Source organism: Drosophila novamexicana, unplaced genomic scaffold (genome assembly GCF_003285875.2).
Source record: "Drosophila novamexicana strain 15010-1031.04,08,12 unplaced genomic scaffold, DnovRS2.1 tig00001361-arrow-arrow-pilon, whole genome shotgun sequence".
Classification (NCBI taxonomy): domain Eukaryota; kingdom Metazoa; phylum Arthropoda; class Insecta; order Diptera; family Drosophilidae; genus Drosophila; species Drosophila novamexicana.
In genome coordinates, this window is record NW_020824852.1 from 876,489 (window position 1) to 901,967 (window position 25,479).

General features: G+C 42.1%; 1 protein-coding gene across 2 annotated transcripts in view; it reads left to right on the forward strand.

Moving 5' to 3' along the window:
- The window catches only part of LOC115767298 (protein sprint), a 102,803-nt gene that overhangs the window by 40,744 nt on the left and 36,580 nt on the right, over nucleotides 1-25,479 (forward strand). Inside the window, exons 1-2 of one of the 2 annotated variants that reach the window (XM_030711532.1) lie at nucleotides 2,522-2,536; nucleotides 22,376-23,110. The exons of the other annotated variant lie outside the window; for it this stretch is intronic. Of the exons in view, the coding sequence (XP_030567392.1) occupies nucleotides 22,377-23,110 (734 nt within the window). The 5' untranslated portion in view covers nucleotides 2,522-2,536; nucleotide 22,376. Of the gene's footprint in view, nucleotides 1-2,521; nucleotides 2,537-22,375; nucleotides 23,111-25,479 lie in introns of those variants that run through there. 2 annotated transcript variants of the gene reach the window in all.

Consider the following 25,479-nt stretch of genomic DNA (forward strand, 5'->3'; position numbering starts at 1 on the left):
GCGCAGTGAAGCGTATCAGCAGCAGGCTTGACAAGGCGTGTAGTGGTGGGGTCGGTGGAGGGGGGGGGGGGGGGGGGGGGGGGTGTACTCTACTGACAATGCCAACTCTGTGAGTCACGTTATTTAACCCGTTTGCGCCATGCCGCGTCGTGGTATCTCCCCGCGTCTCTCTGACGCAGTTAAGACTTGCTCTTAACAGATGCTCAGATTGGCAACAGCAGCAAATTCTGCGCTGAATACCCTTTCTTTTATGCACAATTAATAAAAAAAAGCAAAATGAATGCCTTTTGTTGATATCTTGAGATCTTCAGAACCTCATACAAATTCTATGTCAAGTGAAAACTTGGCCGATCCCAAAAGTTGGCATTAGCTTTAAAGATCGTTTCAGTAAAATTGGGCAAAATGTGAGATGCTGGAAATGTTTAGAAATATGTGCATTTTCATTGAGGCTTTTGGCATTTAGTTCTCATATAATATATTTATTTATTTATTCAATAATTATTCAAAGATTCATTTATAATAATAGCTTAATATACGAAATATTGACTCAAAGATTTTTCAAAGTTCTTGAACTAGAACTTTCGAGCTAAACAATTTCTGGAACTCATGGAATTCGTTTACAACATAACAAATTTTAAATAAATGAATTTGGTTATTTTTTAATGATTTGCCAAAACTTACTTAAAATGCCGATTAGAGTATAATAATCACGCCAATAGATAACTTATAGATAACAGCCAGATAACATCTAGTTTAATAACTCAATCAGGTGGCAAGATAACCACTTGCAGTTCATGTGAAAGAATTGTGTTCAGGTGTTTTTTGTTTTTCTTTTTGATTTAAAAGACTTTTAAGCACAGCCCAGAGACACGCCCATTAAGCAAAAGCTGTGCCGGAAGTGTACGATGTGTGTGTGTGTGTGTGTGTGTGTGTGTGTGTGTGTGTGTGTGTGTGTGTGTGTGCAGACAATTATCTAAATTTGTTAATGATTCCATTAAGTAAACTACCTGAAAGTTGTTTCTAAAGTGCGTGCCACGCACTCAAGATCTTACCGAATGCCCAGAAACTGTCCCATGGGACGGCGAAGTGTTCGGCATGTGATTAACTTTCTAAAAATAAATTAAATGCCCAATACACACGCACACACACACACGCACGCATGTGTGTGCATCTGTATTGGGCCTGAGATACATGTGTTGAATTTGTTCTACATTTTCCAACACTTTCGGCGCGTTATAAATGTCATCTAAAATCATTAGCGAATCAATTTTACAACACATGCGACAACACAGCTGGAGCAGAGAGAGGGGAGGGGGAGGGGGGGGGGGCACTTGCAACAGAGTTGAAAGGCACCGTTAAAGGGGGCCCCATCGGGCCACTTGCGGTTAATGTTTATTAACTGTAAAATGAAGAGAACAAAACCAAAGTCATAAGCAAATGCAGTTAGTGGCGCTGCTGACTGCGACGTCGACGGCGACAGCGACTGCGACTGCGCTTCGCTTGCTTTCGATGCCAATGCAAAAAAAAAAAAAAGGCGCTGCAAAAATCGCGAGCAAAACGCGCATAAAATACCGCAAGATAAGCCAGCATGCACTTGCATGTGCACGACTAGGCGATGCCCTGTAAACGGCACTTGAATGTGCCAACGCAAGGTTGCACTCGATCGTGTATATATATATATATATATATATATATATATATATATATATATATATATATGTGTGTATATGTATATGTATATGCCGAGTTCTTAAATGTATTAAGAAATTGAAGTCCCCTTCCGAGACTTGGGAAGAGTGCTATCAAAAGTCCCTGGTAAATATTTTCGAGTGGGATCGAGTGGCAAAGTATCCCAAATGGCACTCGGCATACTTTCAGCTGGGCATGCCCTAAGACCTAACGAAATACAGGGCATAAAGCAAATAAGAAGGCAGAAATTTGTCAAAAATGTGCTGCTATTATTAATATTCTTTTTTACTCCATTTAATTTTTTTTTTTTTGCTTTTAAGTTTTTCAATTTGTTTTGCATTGTGCGCTCGGCTGAATTTCATGTTATTTACACGGGGAGCGAGGAGGGGGGGCGGGGGGGGGGCAGCTGTCATGACAACAGCTTGAGCGAGTTGTTAAATGAATGAATGAATGCCTGAACGAGTGTACGAATGATTGAACGAGCGCCCGCCTGCATTATGCAAATGCCAGTGCCAAAAACAACAACAACAACAACAACAACAGCAACAGCAAGAAATGAAAAGAGTTTTAATTTAAATAATATTTGATTTAAAAACGAATTTGCATGTTTAAAACGCCAGCACGATGAAAATGCAACTGCAACATGGCAAATTTGTGCAGCAAGCTGCAATTTAAATAATTCACACAAAACGTCAACGAACTGCCCCAAAAATAAAAAAACATAAGCAGAGACAGAGACAGAGAGAGAGAGAGAGAGCGAGAGCGAGCGAGAAAGTGAGACAGAGAATTTGCCGAGCTCTGCAATAAAGAAAAACAAAAAAAAAACCAAACGTTTTTTTCTACTCACGTAAGTATAAAAAAATGAAAATTAAAAAAAAAAGCTTACCAAGTGGAAAATTTGATGCTACCAACAAAAAAAAAAAAAAAAGAAGAAAATGCAACAACAACAATTTCTTGCAAAATGCGCTGAAAACAAAAGAATTCGTTTGGATTGTGAGTTGCAAATTCACAATGAAAAGTGAAATCAGTTTAGAGTCATTTATTGCTAAATGCTGGCACTCTTGGGCTTTGCATTCAGGCAATTGAATTCTCCATTCAAATGCGCAATAACATAGGTTCGACGCGAAGCCGTGGGGCAATTACACGCCGTAACGGGGCTTACAAACATTTCCACCCGCCACCGTGAAAAACAGAGTGGAAAACGCTTGCCAAAAATATTTTATCCTATGCACAATTGCAATGCGCCCAAAACCCATTTCAAATAAGCTTGTGAAAGCCCATTTAGGCGAAATCCACCGCACTGCGTGGAAAATGGGCGGTTCAAAGTTGCTTTTCATTAGGATCAGGTTGGGCTTGAGGTATACGAATACTTTTAATTTAAAACTAAAATACATTCTTTATGTTTTTTTTTTTTAATTTGAGAGAACTGTGGACAGCTTTTGCTGTGATATGCAAATTAGCTTAAGCTGTTCGCTATTTGACTGTAAGTCTTATGCATGGCATTCTTTTTTTATGTTTTTTTTTGTTGCATGCAACACACCGTGTTGCAAGTGCCCCGGTGACTAGTTTAACGGCAATAGACCAGTTCAGATACAGAATCTCGCCCACAACTCAGCTGAACTCTGGTCTAGACAGTCGCAGCTGTGGTCGACCTGTGCTGCACACCCAAACACACACACACACACACACACACACACACACACACACACACACACACACACACACACACACACACACACACACACACACACACACACACACACGCAGTGTCGTCTGCCTTATCAGCACCATTGCATTGTCGATAACTCAGAACTTCGAACTGGCAACTACACTGAGCGAAAATAGTTTGATAAAACTTGAAACTTGAAATGTGAATGAAAATCTAGTTTTAGGAAAACTTCTTTTTCAAGCCAAAACTTGCAAATGTTCGAGAATATTTTCTTCGAACAATTATTCAAAAATCGTCCATGTTGTAGGAATGAAAGATTTTTGGATAACTGAAAGAGAAGCTGCCCAAAATCGATTTTATTGTTTATTTAGAAAACAATCTACATATATTGTCAAATGCAGAAAGCTTCATTGATTAATTGACTAATTGGCATATTGCCAAAGCGCCATCGTTTTTCTCTCAGTGTAGCCTTTGTGGCGGCGTCCATTTGGCCAGTTGGCCAGTGACCTATGCCTGCCACCTGCCAATGAATGTCGCCCAAGTGTTCTCAGTGATAAGCGCCGAGAAGAGAAGCGAAGCGACTCGAAAGTTTAACCGCACAGTGGAAGGAGGGAGGGGGGGGGGGGGTGTTGGTGGTGTTGGTGAGGGGGGAAGCCAATCGACAATGACAATTTGTTTGTAATTTGTTTGTCCGTAGACCGAAGAGTGCCTGTTTATCTGTGCGTTGTACCGAATTGTATCTACACAAATCGCTGAGCAAACAGCGGACAGTCGCTTGATGGGTGGCGGGGGGGAGGGGGTCGAGGAGGGTTTCGGAGGGGGGGAGGAGGGGTTCAAGCAACGCAGCAAAAGTCAAATGAAATCGGTCGCCGCAGGCGCAAAATGTAAACAACAAACAACACGCAGCAGCAACTGGACTGAAGGCAACAACAAATTGCCCGCAAATGCAATCCAAATAGGTGACCCCCCCCCCCCCCCCTCCTTCTCCACTCCCCCCCTGGCCAACTCTTTGTGCTGCCTGTTAAAGTTTTATCAGCCGCAGGCAACGTTGACTTTCGTTTTCGTTATTTCCCAGCGCTTCGCAGCACCTGTCTTATCTATGCCCCCCCCTCTATCCTCTCTCTCTCTCTCTCTCTCCCTCCCTCCCTCCATCTCTACCTCATTCTCTGCACGAAACCCACTCGAACCTATTTGGTAAACGATTTGGTGGCGCGTCGCCGATTACAAAACTTTTTGTGGCTCAACACGATGTCAATTGTGTCGTTTATCATCCGAGGGGTAATTGGTTGCATGGGAGGGATAGGGGTTAGGGGGGCTGGGGGGCTGGACTTGAATGTTTGCTTCGATTCGAGCTTAAAATACGTGTGTAACATGTGATATTTATTGACCCATTGATTAGGTTGCAACAATGCGGCAACGATATTGTTGCAACAAGCGTTTCTACAATCATGGAAAATAAATAAAAATCAATTTAACAAGAAAGTGAGGATAACTGCGGCACGCCGAATACTTAATACCCTATTGCAAATATGCGAGAAAAAGGCTCGCAAATTATCAAATATGCCTTGATCGATTGTTCCAATAGTGCTATATATAATAAAACAGTCCGATCTTGATAAGGCTCGCATTAATTATAAATATATGATTTAGATAGATAAATAACCCATAAGAAACCTTAACTAAACAAAATACATTTGAAATAATAATAAATATAAATAAGTATTCAGCTCGGAAAACTGCAGAAGTATATTTTTGGTGATTCTGGCTTTCACGCACTTGAAACCAAGTTGAGCCCAAGCTAAGAAACTCAATGCCACAATATATATCTATAAATTCGATAAATATATCGATATGTATCGATAAATATCGAGCTGACCAACTAGTGCAAAAGTAACTGAAATTTCAATGCACGCTTGAAAAAATACAAATTCAATTGTATTTTATGAAATGGTGGCACAGACTTGTGGCACAGACTTGTGGCACTCATATACATATATCAGGAGTGGCAACTTGGGGCAATTTACGGCGAGGTGGCAACGCTCGCAGCAGCTGCGAATGAGCTGGGGACTGAGCTGATGTTGTGCGGCAGCTTCTCAATTTTTGGCAGCACTTCCGGCCGCGAATTTCGCTTTTGTTTTTTGTTCGTTTTGTTTAAAAATCTTGAGACTTTGACGACGACGACGACGACGACGACGACGACGACGACGACGACGACGACGATGATGATGATGATGCGGCGGAGCAATTGTGGTTGCCACGGGGCAAGGGGCAAGGTGCGGGACGCGACGTTCTTTTTCGTATTTGAACTTGCAGACAGAAACTGATTGAGCTTCAAGTTCGTCGTCGTCGTCGTTGGCAACATTTAATCAAGCCAAGAAGCCAAGTGGAAGACGCCGCCTACGACGGCAGTGTGGGAGGGGAGGGGGGGAGGGGGTAGGGGTACATTGGGAAACAAAGCAAACCTCTTGTTGCGATGCTAATGATAGTTCATGGCAAGCAGATATCGTAAACGTGCATGCCTGCGTGCGTATCTATAAGATACGCAGATACGACTCACAATCTCAGCCGCCATTTGGCGGGGGCGCCACACCCGCAGTCGGGGTCGCAGTCGCAGTCGAAGTCGCAGTGGAAGTCGCGTCGCAGTCGCCAAAAGATTTATCACAACGAAGCAGCATTGTCTTTCTTTTATATCTATTTCTTTGATATTGATACTGGCTAAAAAGGGTATCATAGTTTCGTGCATATGTATGTAACAGGCAGAGCAAATCACATAGGCTATGTATACTATATATTCTCGATCGATAAGTATCGATTTGCAGTTTATTCAAATCTTTTGATAAGTCCCTCAGTTTCTTCGCCAAATTGAAACAAGCTCATTTTGCGAGCTATAGATACACTTTAATGTAATGTGGATGAGGTTGATTATAGAACAAATTTAGAGGGAGTTCCATTAATAAATGTGTGCGGGAAGTACTACGACTGAGACGATCTATTGTGCTTGGGGATTTCTAAGGAAGCCCTGCCCTGATCTAGATGCTTTCTCCTTCTGACAGGGTGCGTGGTATTAAAAGGCACCTCAGCTTCTCGGAGTCACTTGCTTATAGCTGTAGCTATATAAAGTTGAAGAAGAAAAAGAAGAGGAAGAATAAGAAGGAGAAGAAGGAGACGAAGAAGCAAAAGAAGCAGAAAAAAAGGAAAGTGTGTAAAAGGAGAAACAGAAGGAGAAGAAGAAGAAGAAGAAGAAGGAGAAGAAGAAGAAGATGAAGAAGGAGAAGAAGGAGAAGAAGAAGAAGAAGGAGAAGAAGAAGGAGAAGAAGCTGAAAAAAAAGAAGAAAAGGGCGAAGAATGAGAAGAAGAAGAAGGAGAAGGAGGAGAAGAAGTAAAAGAAGAAAAAGAAGAAGAAGAAGGAGGAAAAGAAGAAGAAGAAACAGAAAAAGGAGATGAAGAAGGAGGAGATGAAGAAGGAGAAGAAGAAGGAGAAGAAAGAAGAGAAGAAGAAGGAGAAGAAAAAGCAAAAGAAGAAGGAGAAGAAGAAGCAGGAGATGAAAAATGAAAAGAAGAAGGAGAAGAAGTGTTGTATATGTTTTAACATGTACGCACGGCCACTCGCATCTGGGTGCAGAGTATCTTGCAGTCGGCAACTGGCCAACAGAGCACTCTAGCTTGTTTTCGCGTTGGCGTTCTGCTCTCAAAGGAACAACAACAAATGCAACAGCAGCAACAACAATAACGACAACAACAACAATGCACCTGCATAGCTCGCAGATGCTGCTGCTCGACTCCAGTTTGTGGCCCTGACAGCGAATGGGCGCGCCCACGCGAACAGGTGTCTATATATAGGTATATATATAAGCGACTGGTTTGCCATTACGAGCGATCTCTTCTGCTCTCTGTTGGGTCAGCTAATGGCTTTTACAGTGGGCCAGGTGTGCGGGACACGTCGAGTGGGCCGCTGGGCTGCAGATGTGTGAAAATATTCACAGTTTCCACGAGCAGAGTTCATGTTTGGCGACAGATTTAAAGGAGTGTGGAATGTGGCCAAGCCAAAACCTTACAAGTGGGCGCAGTGTTGAGCAATTGCTGAATAAGTGTTGAGCTATGCAAATAGTTGCACGGCAAACAAGGCAAATCGAGGCAACCCAAAGCGATTGCAGCTGAATGTTGCAGCAACATGTTGCCTGCAAATGGGCGGCAATGCAAAGGGTCGTGTCAACTGCAAGCGGCGTCCCTTCGCCTGGTAAAGAAGACAGCTTGAGTTTGTTGAAGATTTCGCGTGGGCCTGTTGCTGCAGTTAAGTTTACAGCGGATGTTGCAACAGTTGAGCTTCGACAACCCAAACAAACACAAGGAAAGTCGAGGTTCGACAACATGTTGCAAGTGTGTCAACGAAACCTAAAGAGGTCTTATATGAAATAAGTTTATGTACTTTTTGGTTGTCTTGATTCTCAGTTCGAGTCTCTGGCTAATGTCTGAAGGCATCTCTTTGAATACTTTAAATACTTTTCGGAGTCCTTGTCTCAGAAGGTCTCACAGGTTTTTGGAGTTTCCCATGATCAGAAGAATCGTAAAAATTCACTTAAAATATGAATAAAAATTAAATTTGAAATACAAAAATATTAATATTATTTGAATTTCGTAGAGGTTCCCATTATAATAATATTTCTCCACTCTTCCAATTGGATCTATACTCTGGGCTTAATATTAAAAAATAAGCTCAAATTCTTTTGTTTTTTTTTTTATTTTATTTTTATTTAGTTTCTAATTTCGAAATATCTCGCAAATCTGTACATTTTCAAATGTTAAGTGCTGTGTAATTTTGCAAATTGCTTAACACTAATTTTGTTTTTTTGCCTGACATTCAGGATCGGGGCGTGAGTCTGGGCGTGGCAGCTCGATTAACAGCCGCAACGGCCACATAAAAATGGGAAATAAATATAAAAATTGATTATGTCAGGGGCTGCCAGTCAAATTGAAAATGAAACAGTGCGGGGAAACGTGAAGAAAACTCGAAAGAAAAACAAAACAGAAATGTCAACGAGCGTGAAAGTGATGCACGCGCTGGCAAGGGGCGGCGATGGGCGTGGCAGCTGCGGGCTGTGCCCGCAATCAAAGTTGAAAATTAGGCAATAAAATTAAACGAACAGCAACGAAACGAGGCATGCGGCACGGTGGCAGGGCGAGGCAAGCTGGCGTAAAAGGAAACGCAGGCGGGCGCTGTGGCACGTTGTGGCAGCAGGCGACGTGGCGAGAGGGGCGAGCGCTGGACGGATATTGTGTTAACCTTTTGGCCATACAATAAACAACAAACAAAAGAGCAAAAGAAATTGCCACAAATGGTGGCAACATTGCGCATATAGAGCAGCAATTGTGGCAGCCACACGCATTGTTGCCACACTTCAGCGGGCATCAAATCAAATCGACTCGATTCGCGCGGCGTCATGAATTATGCCGCGATGCGAAACAAACGAAAGTCCCATTTGGGTCATTACAGCAATTGATTTGCTGCAAGTTGGCGCTCCGGCCTGCCACACGGTGTGGCAAGTAACCTGGCAACAGTTGGTTTTGGCCACACAATTTCATGTGAAAGTCGCGTGCGCGCCAAGTCAATCGACATGGGCCAAGGAGTTGTTTTTCTTTTTACTGTATTAAGTGGCATAAGCGTGTGTGTGTGTTTCTGTGTGTGTGTGTGTGTGTGTTTGTGTTGTGTGTGTGTGCTTAATGCCTGAATATGCACGATTACATAGCAAGTTAAACCTAAAACCTTCCGCTAATCAAACGTTTACCAGCACTCAATTTCAGTCAGCCGCAAGGACAGTGTTGCAAAGTGATTTGCGATGCAAAGATGTCAAAGCAATGCTTTCATAATAGTGTTGTTTGCTTCAACTCTTGACAGTTCTTTAGATGTTTGCATTCTTTTCAATTGCAGCTAATCAGTGTTGTTAAGCGCCTTCCACTATTGAGTTCTAAAACATATAAAGTAGTGTTGTGAGCCTTTGCCTTGTACTAGCTGATGTGACAGAAACTGTTAAAACTATCTCTTGACAACAATCATTTATAAGTCAGTGTTGTAAAGCGCCTTCTACTAAAATCTGCAGTGTTGTAAACCGCTTCTGAACGCCACCCGATTAAAGCCCTTGCAATCCTTAAGCTATCTAATAGCTCGAACTAGGCGTAGACGTTGCTCTGGGCCTCAAAGCATTATAAATTATTTTGATGGAGTTGCAGCTGCACATAAAATGCTTTTAATCCTTTTGCCAGTGTTGTAAAGCAGCGTCAAACTCGTTATAACTTTGTCAACCAACTGAGTTGTAAAAAGAATTTACGCTGAGTTTTCAATTTGAATTGCTTTGAAGGCTCAGGAGCACGCCTTCAACATTAACCACGCCCACATATCCAACGCTGCGCTCTAAATGACCACAAAAGTTGCACGTTGCAAGTTGCCAGTTGCAAGTAGCGAGTTGCGCTGCTCTAGTTTGGCATTTGCAAATTGCAGCCGCAACAACATCAACTGGAGGTTTGCGCCTCATAATCAGCTAAATGCATCATTAAGGCTCCGTTGAGTTGGGGCGCAGCGAGGGGCGAGCGAGGCGTGGCGTGTGCCTAAAGAGAAATTTTGATGGAACGCAGTTTTGTTGCAATTGCAATGTGGGACATGCCACAGCGGCGGGACGGGGGTGTTGCTCATTAAATTTCCGCTCTCTTTGCAAAATGAAGTGGCCGCTGTCGACGGCGACGTCGACTGCATTGGTTATGCTCTGCAAACTCATAAAATAACTGTAATTGTCGTAGTTTTTGCTTTGCGGCGCTGTTGCCGCACTTCAGCCATCAGGAGCTGATGCCCAGCCGGACCGGGCCTGGCCTCGGCTTTTACTTGTTGCCAGTCACGTTTTCATCGGCTGCTCTCGTTGTTGTTGTTGTTGCTGTTGTTGTTGGCTATCGCAAATCTTTGCCAGCTCTTGCACTTTTTTTTGTTGCTGCAGACAAAGCCAAGTGGATGACAAAGACAAAGACAGAGCGAGACACAAGGCACAAGGAAGGAGGGTGAGCGGGTGAGCTGCAGTCAAAACTCCAGTGGCTGAGCACCTGTTTCGTACCGTTCCGTTGTCCGTACAAAGCATCCACCTGGTCTGGACAGCGGCCATTTGATGCGGCCGCAGCACGAACGAAACGGGGCACAGAGCAAATTTTCTGGTTCATTGCAAGCATTCAAACTGTAATCAGATACGAGCATCGCCAGGCCCCCAACCAGCCCCCCCACCCCCTCACCCCCTCGCTAGCCGACAAACTAAAGCTTTAACTGTAACTGGCCCTGGGCTTGAGCTTGAGCGCCTGTGTAACGTGTGGATGCTATGTGGATTCCATTCTGCAAGCAATGCAGGTTGCCAGCTCAGCTTAGCTAGGTGTGTGTGCGTGTGTGTGTGTGTGTGGGTGTCGGAGTTAATAAAGCTGCTCTTACCGATGTTGAATGGTTCCGCTTCCAGGAAATTGTTCCAATTGCAGCAGTATGTAATTTACTGGGAATACAAAGAACATATTTTTTTGGAATCTTTAAGATATTCCGAGAACTAAATTCATGAGTAATCAAATTAATGTTGCACAGCTCAGGTAAATTGTTATCGAAATCGGGAAATAAGCTTTTGAAAACTACTTGGAATAGCAATTCGTGTTATCGCACAGTCAAAACATGCAACATGCAACATGCGTTGATTACAGCTGATTTTCATTTCATGCTCAAATATGCCTCAGCTGCTGCTGCTGCTGCTTCAACATTGATCTGCTGAACTGCACAATTAACGGTTAACCACTGATCAGCAGCTGATCGCTGCAACTGTTGCAGCCGCCACATGGGGGGCAGCTGACCCAACGACACCCTTCTTTTTTTTAAAATGCAGAATGTCGGCAGAGAGGCAAGCGGATGAACGTGCCAACAAGAGAGCGAGCGCGGGAGAGCAAAAGACATAAAGAGCGAGAGAGTGAGAGAGAGACTGAGTGAGCGGCGCTCTCGCACATTCCACACGCAGCATTGGCATTGCAAATGAATAACTTGTGGCGTCGGCGTCGGCGTCGGCGTCGACGTCAACATCATCCTCAGATATTTGAGTTGAACTTTTACAGTTTGCGTTGGCCACAGAAGAAGGGGAAGGGGAAGGGGAAGAGGAAGAGACAGAGAACGAAACAGTGAGTGAGCGACGTGGTTGTCAGTGGGAGGGAAACAGGAGGCAGCTGTAGCTGGGTCTTGATAATTATTGCAACATTGCCTGGCCGCAGCATTAAGAAGAAGCAGCAGCTGTTGTTGCTGTTGTTTGTGTGGATTCTATCCATGTGTGGGTCTATGTGTAATATGTGCGTACGTGCGTGTGTGTGTGTGCATCATATTTCTTTCAAATTGCTTTTTATGCTCTGTTGTCGATGATTCAACAAGTCCAAGGCGTAAAAATAACAACAAACATAAAAACACGAACAGCAACAAAAACCACTGAGTCTTTTGTTTTTTTTTTTTTCTTAGGTTGTTGTAAAAACACTTAAAAATATTGTAGTAAAAATATTTTCGGTAAACGTTGCCAACCGATCGAAATGAAAAGTTTTCAAAGCGCACGCGATCTACAAAATGTCTACAACAAATTTATATTGTTACTATCATATTTTCTTTTATTTTCGTTTTTGTTTATATTTTGATTTTGTTGTTGTTGTTGTTGTTGTTGTTGTTGTTGTTGTTGTTGTTTCGGGCTTGTTTTGGCTGGCGGGACGGCAAATTGAAAGCATTTAAATACCATTCCACAAGGTAGAGTGCTTAATTAATGCGCTATAGATAGCATGGGCGTGTGTCGAGAGGGGGGGATATTCATAACGGTACTGCAACTTGACCCAGTGAAAAATAGCTTGGGAAGAGTTGGTCGACTTGCAAATGATCTGCTCCTCTGATAGTTATTGGAAAGTTATAAAAAACGTATGAGAATAAAGTAAACTTTTCCGGAACTGGAATAGATATGGATAGATATTCCCACAATCAAATCATGTATCTATAATAAACTACATACATATGTATATATATTATATATTAGTATTGTGTACACTCTTTGCATAGCATTTGGATAGAGTATGCGGTACAAATGAAGCTCACCTTGTTTTCCGTTGTGTGGTAACTAATATACCCGTCCAATGGCTTGATTGTAGTGTACAACCAAACGAATCTCAATCGTAGCGACTTTTTATGTTAATTTGCCTCTCCGATAAAATGTTATACGGCATTTCATTTGTGCTTGCCTGTTTAATGGAATTCATATGCAAATCAAATGGCGCGAAAGTGTCAATTCTGTTATTTGTTGCCTCGGATCATAAATAATACTTGGCTTAGTTCTAGCGATCGGGCAGCATATGCACCAGATTAACAGAGAAATGTTAATCGCTGTAAAAGATCTGGCAGTGCCATGCCGGTGCGCCAATTTGTTCTGTAGAAATTCTGGCAACTCTGCGCCGCGCTGCTGATTGATATCTTTTAAATGTTTAACAGCTCAAATTAAACCGTTGCCGCAGCTCCCACTTTTGCCAGCTTCTATTTTTCATTAGTTTTTGCTTTATGTCTATTACAACTGCTTCGACTTCTTCTTCTTCTTCTTCTTGTCCCCCTTGTCTTTGAATGCGCCACGGCTGCGGCTCTAATTAGAACTAGTTGCCATATTGAGATCTTAGTTTGAAATTCACACAACATTCCCCTTCCCCCACCCCGCTCCCGCCACACTCTGCGTTGGGCTCTGCTTAATGACGTCAGCTTTGCTTTGCTGCTGCTGCTGCTTCTTCTTCTTACAAGTCTTATTGGTCTATTAATTGACCGCTGCAAATGAGTGAGAAACTGCGAAGGGGAACAGCTCTCTTCGCTCCTCGCTCTCTTTCCCACACACATGCTTGTCTGGCAGTCGCGGTCGCAGCTGGCGTCGCAGCTTTTGCAATGGGCTGCTGCATTTTGATGTTGTTGTTCTTGTTGTTGTTGTTGTGCTGCTTTGGGTGGGTACCGTTTGTCTGTCGCTGTCAAAATGGCATCCACAATGCGTTCCACGTAAAAGTTGCTCAGCAGGTTTTTTGTTATTTTATTTTTTTTTTGAGTTGTTGCGCTTTTGATTTGTTGTTGCTGCTGCTGCACTTTCATATTTTGTTTTTGTTGAAGTTTTTTGTTTTTCATTGTATGCAACGCTTTGTTGCAACAACAACAACAACAACAAATGCGCCTGCATTTTGTAGCTGAGTTTTATCATAAATATTTCAACGCCTCTGATTAGTTGTTGCTGCAGCAGCATTTTCTGGCAGCGCCTTTCACCAATCGGCGAAATGGCCAAAATGTATCTGTTAGATACATAGAATTGTGTAAGCAGCAGCAGCGCGCCGCGCCATGAGGCAACACAATTAGTCACACACACACACACACACACAGACAGCAAACGCCCTGCCGCCCACTGGGCCACTTCTGCGCTATATACAAACATTATACGGTTTAGAAAACCATAAAAAAAAGTATCTTATAGCTACACGCCCAAATGTATCTCGCCGAACGCTTAGTTCACAAATCATACGAATTGCAGTCGCCGCCGGCGAACGCGAACAAATTAAAAATTCATAGAAAAACTAAAATCAAAATTCTACAAAAAGCATAACAATAAAAACAATAAAAATGAAAAAACAGAAATGCCCAAATAATAAAATACAAAAATCCGATTTACATTTACACAATTTATGAACGCATGTCGCAGGCCATATATTTATTTAGATAACTTTGCTTATCGCCGATGTCGCAGCTATTGTTGTTGTTGTTGTTGTTGTTGTTGTTGTTGTTGTTGCCGCAGTTGTTGAACGCCGCGCCGTCTGGCATTTTAATGTGGGCGCTGCGCGTTGGCGTGGGCGTGCCATAGAGCGCAGGCCTTGAGTTATATAGTGGAAGTCGTCGCATAGATGCGGGATGTTAGGCTGGCGCGGCACGGCGATGCTGCCTCAATGCCAACAACAACAACAACAACAACAAGCAGCACAGCCTGAATGGGCATTCAGAGTCTGTCGAAATCAATTTGCTAATGTTGTCACCAGGCGGCCAGCTTGGCCGGATGGATCTGCAAATATGCCGCGGCCACACCTTGCGCCCCCTTTGCGCCCCCTTTGCTCCGGCCAACTAGAAAGGCCAAAGAGCAAGAACTCGAAACGTTAAGCGTGGCACGCAGCAATCGCATTCATTGCACAGCAACAACAATACGAAATCAATTACAGTAGAGCCCCGTGTGGGTGGCTGCCACGCCGGGGTGAGCGTCGCGCACGTGCCACGCGCAACGCCAATAATTTGTAGTAACAAGCAGCAACCACCAAAAAGGTCACACTGCCAGCTCCCCAAGCTGTCCACCTTGCCACAAGCCCCTAACCCCCTAACCCCCTAAAGGGACGCACACGAGAGAATTGAAAAATTACTAAACACATAACGGCACAGCATAAACCATACAGTGTGCTACCCCTAAAAAGAATGAAAATGATTTTTAAAATGCGTAAAAAAAAAAAATGTTGTACAAACAAAAAATATCTTAGCCTTGGGGTGTGCCCGACTGTGCGATACTCTGTTGTCCGAGACAGGGCTAAAATCGTTTAGTAAAAATTACCTTCTGAATGTTTCAAGGGAGTCCTCAGTAATTCAATCTCTCGGCGACTCTAAAACTGTGCCGATAGCCCTGTGACTCTAAAACTGTGCCCCATTTAGACTCGAGAGACTCAATAATTAGGTTTTAAGGCGCATCATCAGCAATTTAAGAATCTTAATTTCGTGACTCGTCAACTGTGACTTAAGCAATCTGAGTCTCAAACTGTCACTTTATGTCTGTGACTCTAAAACTGTTTCCGTTTGGTGAGAATGGAGGCTCCTTGGCCACCTTGTGCTAATTGTGAAAGGGATTCCATTATTGATTAAACAATTGCAATTTAGTGATTCTAGACCAGTGCGTCTCAAACTGTGAAACACTGTGACTCTAAAACTGATTCCATTTAGACTCAAAGCTCAACTACTTTGGACTGAGTCTTAAAATCAACAGAATCAACATGTTACTATACATGTTAGTCTCTAACTCTAGCTGTAGCTTTAACCCTGTGACTCCCAAACTGTTTTCAACCAGTGACAGTTACATAGAGTCTAAAATTGTTCCCATTTAGAAACGAAATTCAACTAATTAACTCTAGATCTGTGTCTATGGCTCTGAAACTGTTGTCATTTAGACAAGAACTCATCTTTTTTGGACTGCGTCCTAAAAGGTAACAATGAAACTTTATTTAGTGACTCTAAAACTGTAACTGTACATGTGTGTGCTGTGGCTCTGAAACTGTTTATATTTCGAGTTGAGTCTGAAGTACTTTAGATTGAGTCGTAAAATTAATCAATTAATCATTAAACAATCAAATTTTGTGAGTCTAATTTGTGACATTTTTAAAGAGAATCTCAAACTGTGGCTGACACGCTGTGACTCTAAAACTTCTAAAACTCAAAAGAAAACCCAAAACCAATACACCCCATTTACCATTTAGAAGCAGCAAAAAGTAAAAATAAGAAAAGAAAATGTGAAAATGGAAAACGGAAAACGGAAAATGGAAAATGTGAAAATATTTTGTAGCGCAAGCTTCGAGCGCATAACTTTGGCTCTTTCGACTAAGCGAAACTCGAAAGTTTATTGCATTCCACTTATGCGGCGCTTAAGCTCCACCAAAGGGGGAAGGGGTGGCGAGGGGCAAACAGTCAATGGGGAATATCCCCCAGCGTGTGTATCTGTGTGTGAGTGTGTGTGTGTGCCTTGTGAATATGTGCATACATTTGTGTAAATTGAAGCGATAATCATTCATTAATCATTCATACGCATATGAATCACATTCATAGATGTGTAAATGCGATTGCGAGTGCTTCGATTCATCACAGCTGCGCCGAATGCACTCACAGATCAGCCTCAAAGTGTACAAAAGTCAGCACTCACAGTGCTCATGATTCACAATCACATGAATAAATGCATTCATGAACAGCAGCCATTTGAATATATGTCTGTCTCTTCGCATAGAACGCATCACTTATGTGCAGCCAACTTCATGCTCAAACTTAGGATGCAGATGCATTGTGACTAACAGATACCCTGTAACTCAAGAGTTTAACCATTCAACTTGTTGCTTATTATACAAAGTGCCTTTTACCAAAGTTGTTGTCTATATCACAAGAGATGGAAGGAGACCGACCTTCTGCCCTCCTTCTATGCGTTGCATGTTTAATGACAATGTGATAATACCCTCTACAATGGTTCGTTCGTTAAGGTTCGTTCCAACTGATCGCTTTGCTTCCCTTACATGCGCTTAGCTACTTGTTTTATACCCGTTCTTTCGATAACTGCCCGTTCTACTGAAAATATTACGGGCTAAAATTTGCCATCTACCCAAAATTGTCACCCGTTCAATATGGTTGGATGAATCCAATCCCAAGTAATCTGTGCTCGAAAAGTTGAAATCTTGTAATTTTTATGCAAATTATTGTTGATAACCTTAAAGTGGAATATACCATACTTTTCCAGAAGCCAAATGTCAAATTTCAGAAAATAGGATTTCGATATTGATTCTTATCGTTTCGCTTTGAAACGGGGCAAGTTATCGATTATCTGTTATCGATAAAACAAAGTCTAACCTCGCTGGGAGAACCTTTCAAGTCTCTAGCTCTTATCGATACTAAGATCGTTGCGTTCAACATACGGATATGTCTATATCGACTCGGCTATTGATGCTGATCAAGAATATATATATATATACATACATAATCCCTCTTAAACCCATTTTCAATAGAGCTTATTCTCAATGCAGATCAATTATGTATATAGACTTGTGTTATTCGGTTTCTAGATATTGGCCTACTTCTGCCAGTTGCGTACAGGGCATGCACAATAAAAAGTTAAATATAAAACAATAATTATTCACAACGGATCAGTTAATTGAGCCAATTTATGGCGCCCATTAGGCTCCCCAATTGGGGCTCACTCTGACTATGCTGCCATAAGTGTGCGGCAATTGTCGGCATTCCCATTTAACAATCCAAATATGCAAACATCGACCGCAGTATTGCCCACTTCTGCCCACTTGGCCTTGAAATCGAACACTATCCGACAACAACAACAAAAACAACAACGACAACGACAACAACAACAACTTGGGGCAACTACTGCGGAGCTGCTGCCCCTCAAATGGGTATCATAAGCGAAATGCAAACTAGCCTCAAATGAAATACGTATACGCGATTTGCACCCCCCCCCCCCTCTCCCCATCTTGTTGCAACCCCGCCCCCATCAGAGACAACTCTACTCCTCGTCGATTGTAGAAATTGTGCTTAACTAGCCCAAGTTTGGTTGACAATTTGTTGACAATTGCGTTTCACACTTTGCATAATAATCAGGCGTGCCGGCAAACAGAAATCTCAACTCTTCGGACTTTTATATACTATATTCTTACAGTGCGTATGAGCGATATACATTGAGTGCCGTATGTCTACGCACGGCTGTCAGTTTAGCAAAAGGAAAGCTGACACTACTCGACTGGCAGATACCCTTGAATAACATTCCGGAATAACTAGAGGGAATGTCCAGCTGGTGGAAATTGGGAATGCTAGACAGTGGGTATTGTATATATACGCACATGCTCAATAGTATCTGAGTTAATGCCAATGGGCATAATATATATAAATATAATAATAGCAATGTTAAGTTTGGGCAAGAAATCGTGAGAGACAAAACAGTTTTTCCAAAGTCTTTCAATGGATCAGGCCTACGTAAGCACCTACATAACATATATGATATAGTTAGCTCTCAGAGTTGTCTATATCGTATATCGTATATCGTCTCATATCGTGTATCGTATTATATCGCATACCTTCTACATGTTATAAGATATAGGAAGTATCGATACCTTATTGTTTTTCACATGCCTTTTCAAACTTTATGCTACCCATTTGCCGCCTCACGTTGGCTTACAGGGTATTACAAGCTGTCACGGCGTGCAGTTATTGGAAGAAGAGCTAGGCGATGTTTGATGCCGAACTGCCAACTGGGCTGAAAAAAAAAGAGAACAGAAAATGAAAATAATATTTATGCGGAATTCTGTTCCACGAATCGAATCGAACAGGGCGAGCGGCGAAATGAATCATGTTGTGAATGCGAATGAATGTTTCGAAATCGATTCGAATGAAATGTCTAAAACACACCTCCGCATAGATGCACACAAACACACACACACACACACACACACACGATAATATACATAAGTAGTATGTGTAATGTATACTGCATATATCGGGGCACGAACATTGCATTTGATTACAAATTGCAATTGTAATTGGATTTGGAATTGTTGTAATTGGCATTCGTTGTTGTTATTCCCGTTGTTGTTGCTATTCCTATTCCTATTGCTGTTGTTGTTGTTGTTGTTGTTGTGGTTACGATTCAAGTTACAACAAAAATGCGACATTAATTGCGAAATGCTCGCGATGTTTTCATGTCGCGTCTCAATTTACCACCAACCCCCTCCCCCCACAACACACCCAGCCCCACCCTGCTGCGACTCTGCGAACCCGTAACAGGCAACTGATAAATTGCCAGTGCACGACAAAGAACAACAACAAACAACAAACACACTGAAAAGTCGTGAAAGTTACGAAACTGCAAAATGATAAGGAATGAAAACTGAGCACGTGCGGGAAGAGAGTGGGAGTGGGATAGGCAGAGGGGGAGTGGGCGTGTGGGAAGAACCAAAACATCGCATGCATTTAGCCGATTGAATCACAAAATCGAGAACTGACCTTAAAATGAATAATGCCTGTGAAATGTCAAATAAGCAGCGCAAAGGCAACAACAAAAAAGAAAACATCGAATGAAACAACACAAAAACATAGAACACAATGAAATGAAATGAATTTAAAAAAGCAAATCTCTAGAAAAGAAAACACTTTATAATAAGCAAAAAGTTTCGTTAAAACATAGAAATAAACATTGAAAAAATAAAGAAAGCATAGAATAAATAAGTCGAAAACTAAAAACCAAAACATAGAACGACGCGAAAAATGTTTGCTCTACAAAAATAAATATGCACAAAATGTATCAAAAAATGTATCAAAATGTGTCTAAAACATAGACAAAGAAAATCACAGAATGCACTGGCCCACATCTAGAGTATATGCACGAAATCACTTTCAGCAGCTTCAACCTAAAATGCAATTGATTTATATCTTGGAACATATAAGACATAGAACCGGGAAAAACATAGACTATTTGCAAGTAGAACATAGAATAACATAGAAAGTAAAGAAAGAAAGTTTTATAGAAGCTTGGCAATCTTGAAACATACAAAACATAGAACCAGGAAAAAAACATAGAATATTTTATGCTATAACACAGAGAAACATAGAAAGTAAATTAAATGGTTTAGTAAACAGTTTAGTTAAAATATGGGACATCTTGGAACATATAAAACATAGAATCAGGAAAAACATAGCATATTTTTAGCCAAGGCATAGAAAATAATAGATATTATTTCTTTTGGTCATGCAAAAAAATCTTGAAACATATAAAACATAGAATCATAAATATGGGCAAAACAGCTGCAAAAATTCCTTATCAAAACATAGTCTAAAGGAAAACATAGAATTCCATGATAACAATGTTATGTTTATCATAATTATATTGGATTAAAAGTAAGCAACAATATAAATAATGCTCTGTGCGAGAGGAGACTTAAAGCAAACGAAAATCTGAATGCAAAAGATGGAATTTGTTGTTCCCTTTTATAGACAATTATTATACATATATGTATGTATATCCAACTCTGATCCAATTGCACAGCGTATTGGAATATAGTAGGAAACGAACTCGTTTTGCCAGTGAATATTATTCGAATGCTATTCGCATTTATTCACAATTACGAGTATGCATTTCGATTTATTGCTTATGAATGGGCCTTAACGATAAGCGGAAGCAAGGCCGCAAAAAAATCTACGAGCAGCATTTGGACAGCTCGTGACGAAACATATGTGTGTGTGTGTGGTGTGTGTGTGTGTGTGTGTGTGTGTGTGTGTGTGTGTGTCGTATAAATAAATTAAAAATTCAGTGAAGCATAACGACGCAAAATGAAACCCACTTCGGTCTTGGCCTTAGAGATGACGCGACTCGACCCAGCGCTCCATCATATTTTATTTATTTTTTTCTTTTTGCTGGGGTTTCTTTTCAATTTCTTTTGATGTCAAAACATGGCAAGAAGCAGAGATGAGAGATGGAACAAAAAAAAAAAACAGTAGCAAATGTTTATAATTGCTTATCACTAGAAATTGTTGTTGTGCGCGAGTGTGTGTGCGAGTGTGTGCGTGTGTGTGCGTGTGTGTGCGTGTGTGTTTGTGGAATTATAAGTAGGGCAAACTCTGAGTGCTGACACATGCCTAACTCGACCGAGTGGACTTCCTTTTGGGTGATTCAAATGATGTCCATGCCTATAAAAAAAAAAGAAGAGGCAACAAAAACGTAAATAAATAAAAATGAAACATTTTTTCATATATTTTTGTATAAATTTTCAAGAAAATGAAATGGATACCTCACACACATACAAGCAAAATTATTGTTAAAAGTTCGTAAAGCCGAACATAAAATATAAAGAAAACAATCATATTAAATTGCCACACAACGAATTTGAAATGCCCTTACAAATGTTTCCAGTACTTAACGTCCAAAAATGCTTATTCAAGCATTACAATCTGAGTCTTAAAGCTTTTGGTATATTATATTATAAAAGTAAGAAGTTTCTTGTTAAGCTTTATCTAAAACGATTTATTTGTCACATAGCCTCCAGCTTGGAATAATTTGACAAGCAGTTAAATAACATATCCTCTGCTTATCACTCATAATATTTGAAATCCAAATGACAGCAAATTGTTTCGACAAAGTTTAGCATTTAAATGTACTGCCTGTTAAATTTTGACATGAACATGCTAAAGTGCTTGTTAGCTTCAAACTAGAATATATATTGACAAGCACCGAAGCTCACTTTAAAAGTTTGCAGTATTTGTTCAAATACTTTCAAAGCATTTCCCAGGAAATTCCACACGTAAGCGTGGAAAATTCGTGGAATTTGTTTGCTTAACGAACTGAACATTTTTGTAAAAATGCAACGTTCGTGTGTGGGAAATGCGGATCAAAGCTTTTCATTGATATGATTTTATAAGAAAATAAATATATATGCGTTAAAGTTAAAAAGATCTGAGTTTCTAATGTGATGCACACAAAAGTTGGGTTTATTAAAATGTAAGCTCTTTGCAATGAACTTAAGTGCCTGACAAACTGCCTGACAAAGTTGTTAAGCCCCGCCAATGCCAACAGAGAGACAGAGAGAAAGAGAGGGAGAGAGGGGGAGAGCCAGTTGGAAACCCCCTTAAATCCAACCGCCCGATGGACGAGTGCTTGACAGGCATTCGACTTGGGGCGGGCAGTTGGCAGGTGTTGCCGCGCCGGGCTGGGAATCTATAAAAGCGTGTGGCATGGTGCGTCACATAATACGGTGCGACAGAGCCCCGGCCCAACATTGTTTCGGCTTGCCGTTTTTATTAGTAATAACATTTTGAAAGCCTCAACATGCTCGTTAAATTAAAATTCATGCTTTGAGTGCTGCGAGTGGTCGGATATGCGATATGCGATACCTAAACCCGGCACACAGCCCACACACTCGGATCCCAACCGATCCCAACCGACCGCAGGGGGCGGTGGGGGGCGTAAATGCTGGGAGTGGGACAAATGTTACCGACACGTTACTGCGAGTATTAAATATCGAATTCAATAAAACTGATTGACACATGCCTCGAGTGCTGAGTGTTGCGCGTCAGTTCCGTCAATTGAGTTGCAAGTGGCAAGCAGCAAGTTGCAAGTTGTTGTTGTTGCTGTTAGTCTTATTTTTGGTAGCATCATAAAAGTATTGTCCCGCATACCAATCATGATAACTTTACAGCATGTCGCAGGAGCTAACGAGCACAGGGTTGACCAGCAGTGCCATGGAGGACACCTCCAAAGTGGAGGTCATTGTGTACACCAAGTCGGACAAGACGCTCAAACAGAACATGAATGCCAAGGACGAGACGCTGCGTAAGCGCACCTCGTTAATTATAGTGCCACAGCAGGTGGACGACATGCTGGACACCGTCGTGTCACAGCAGCAGGAGCAGCAGCAGCAGCAGCAGCAGCAGCAGCAGCAGCAGCAGCAGACAGAGCCGGAGCCAGAGAACGGCAATCGCAATTCGATAGCCAGCATGGATAGCTGCGTCTCGACCAACACTAGCCAGAGCAATCAGTCGAGCACCAGCAGCAGCAGCAGCAGCTCCAGCAGCTCTGAGGATGCACATGCCGCCTATCAGGATCTACAGAATGGCAATGCTGGCGAAGATCTGGCTACCATGCACTCGCCCAGCTGCTCCAGCACATCGGAGTCGACATCCTGCTGCAGCTCGGTGGACTATTCGCTGCGTGAGCAGCTGCAGAACTTTGCCAATCGCTCGGATGAGGAGCAACTGAAGTGTCTCAACGATCTGCCAACTGCTGCACAGCTGCTCAAGGGCATCGGGCTGCCCATGGACCAAAGGGCCAACAGTGTGCCCGCACACTGTGATGCTCTGCTCAGTCCCCAGGAGGCGCCGCTGGGCCGGCGTTATGCCGAGGTGGCGCAGTTCAAGGTGCACGGCAAGGCGAGGTGAGTCCAATGACCGGCGGCTGTTCAAAGGAATCTGTCAAATTGCCAAAGATATTTTCTTTTAATTTTATTAAACTTTATAAGGTATCTGCTAGTCGGTGAGTCGTCGCCATTTTTAATTCTAATTTGTTTATTTACTGAAAACAAAATGCATTAAAAGTTTTCCCTTTGGGAAACTGCTTTGTCTAATTCCTGCGAGAACACTTTCAGTGAATTATGTTTTTAATAAATCAAATTCAACCTCGCCTGAGCTCTACCTTTTTTAATAATTGCCTCGCTCTAATCTCTGTTTCATTATATAAGAACAACCCTCACGAAGTCTCGTCTAGTGCGGTTCTCCACTTTTTAGTAAATATTTTAGATATTTTACTTTGTCTATGATTCCATCTATTTATAAGTATTTTATATAGGTTTACTATCACTATTTTGTAACATTTTTGGTTTCTGAAACTTTTTACTTATTTCAACTTCTTTTCATTTTTATTGAGGTTCATTTAGCTAAAGTCTAAAAGCCTTTCTACTCTCTACACACTGCAACCTAGAATCTTCCGGTCTAGACTCTTAAAAATGAATTTAGTTCCTTCTTAAAGCCCAATTAACTTATTCGACGTTGTACTTCATGCCCTATTGAGCTACTTGGCTAGTGTGTGGACCTCTTTTGGTCCCTTTCCTATTACTCCATTGGGAAACTTGTTATATTCCAAGGTGAGCTTTAGTTTATGCTGTGCCTCTTGTGCCTTCGCAAATACACTCATTATTTGACTTTGATGACGCGGTCCTAGTCCACAAAATATCTTGCGAAGGTTGAGCTGGTTCCCATTGCCCTCAATGGAGAGCTGGTTAGTCTGTTGATCTAGACATCAATGTCCTTAGCAAGTTCTACTTATTTCCTGTCTTCCTTCCATTTCATTTTATAAGCCTAGTGCCTTACCTGTAGCTCATTAGTGAGTCCTTTTGATTTGTCGCCCTTAGACAACTTCCTAGCACTCAGTTGCACAGTTCCTTGGCTCAGTTTTATAGCTTGCTATCTTTTAAATCAGTCTGCGCTGTGGTTTATTTCCCAGCCAGGTCCTGCACTCCAGCCTGTATCCTTTGACCTGTCTGCCTCTCTCTTCCGCTCTCGCTCGGGCCTCGAGCACTTTGCTGCCAACGCACTGCATTGTTTCCGATACACTCGACGCGCTTGAACTAAACGATGTCAAATGCTCACTCAACTTGAGCACTGCCAACCACAAGCAGAGGCCCTTTTAAATAACTACACACAGGCACACATACACACACTTGCCACGCCCACATGCCGCCCTGCCTCTCCGGCTGTCAACTCTTTGCTGCGACCTGCTGGCTGGCTCCTTCGTCTTGCTGCACATGCATAATACACAACTTAATTAGTATTTCTACTTTATAGCACTCTCGAGGCAGCAGCTGTTGGGCGACACATCCCTTCTTCTTCTGCTTCTTCTTCTTCTGGTTGTGTTAACCCTTCTAGTGAGAGGCTGTTGCCACACTAAGCCCGAAATCTAATAATGGCACATTCCATACACGCATTGCCATTGCCACATTACCATATCAAAAACGACTACGGCTTGTGCATGCCCCACAGGCACAGACGGGCGCCCAGACTCCAATGTACCCCCCACCACCCGGCCACACAGCTCGCCCAGGCATAGCTCAAAAATGCAACGAGCTTGTACATAAGTATATGTATACATATGCATATATGTATATATATATATATATATATATATATATGCGTGGAGTGTGTTGTTTATGAACTTTGAACATTTGTGTGCTCGCATTCTGTCAAAGCTCGCTCGACAGCAGGCGCTGCAGGAGCGGCAGGATTTGCAGGAGGCGTCCTGTCAATGCAAGGGTACTCTATGGATTAGAGTGCGGCACTCGAGCTGCCACGTTCCACGGGCCCTGCTACACCTTTTTGCAGCGTCCCAGCCTGGCTATTGACAACTATGTTGAACTTTTTGAAAGCTGTCACAACTAATTTACATAGAACCCGCAATACCCCCAATCCCCCAATCGAGGCATTGTTGTTGCCCCTCTGGCAGACCCGCATAACTTCTCTAAAAACTCTCAGATCAGCCCTGCTCCCGCACATATTGTGTCCATATTTGTTTTTGCTGTTGTGCTTTTGGGCTTTGATTTGCGACCAACCTCCACTATTTTGGTGTTCTCTTCGTTTTTTGGCCAGCAAATATTCATGGCATAGAAAAAAGTTTTTTGCCACACGACTTTTTTTTGTTTGCAGCAAGTCTGATTGGCATGCCGCATGTGCCGAGAGTTTCGAGGTCTGCTCGGCAAATCCCGGAGATGCCATTTAAGCCATAACACGCGTCAACTTGTGCATGTGCCATAAC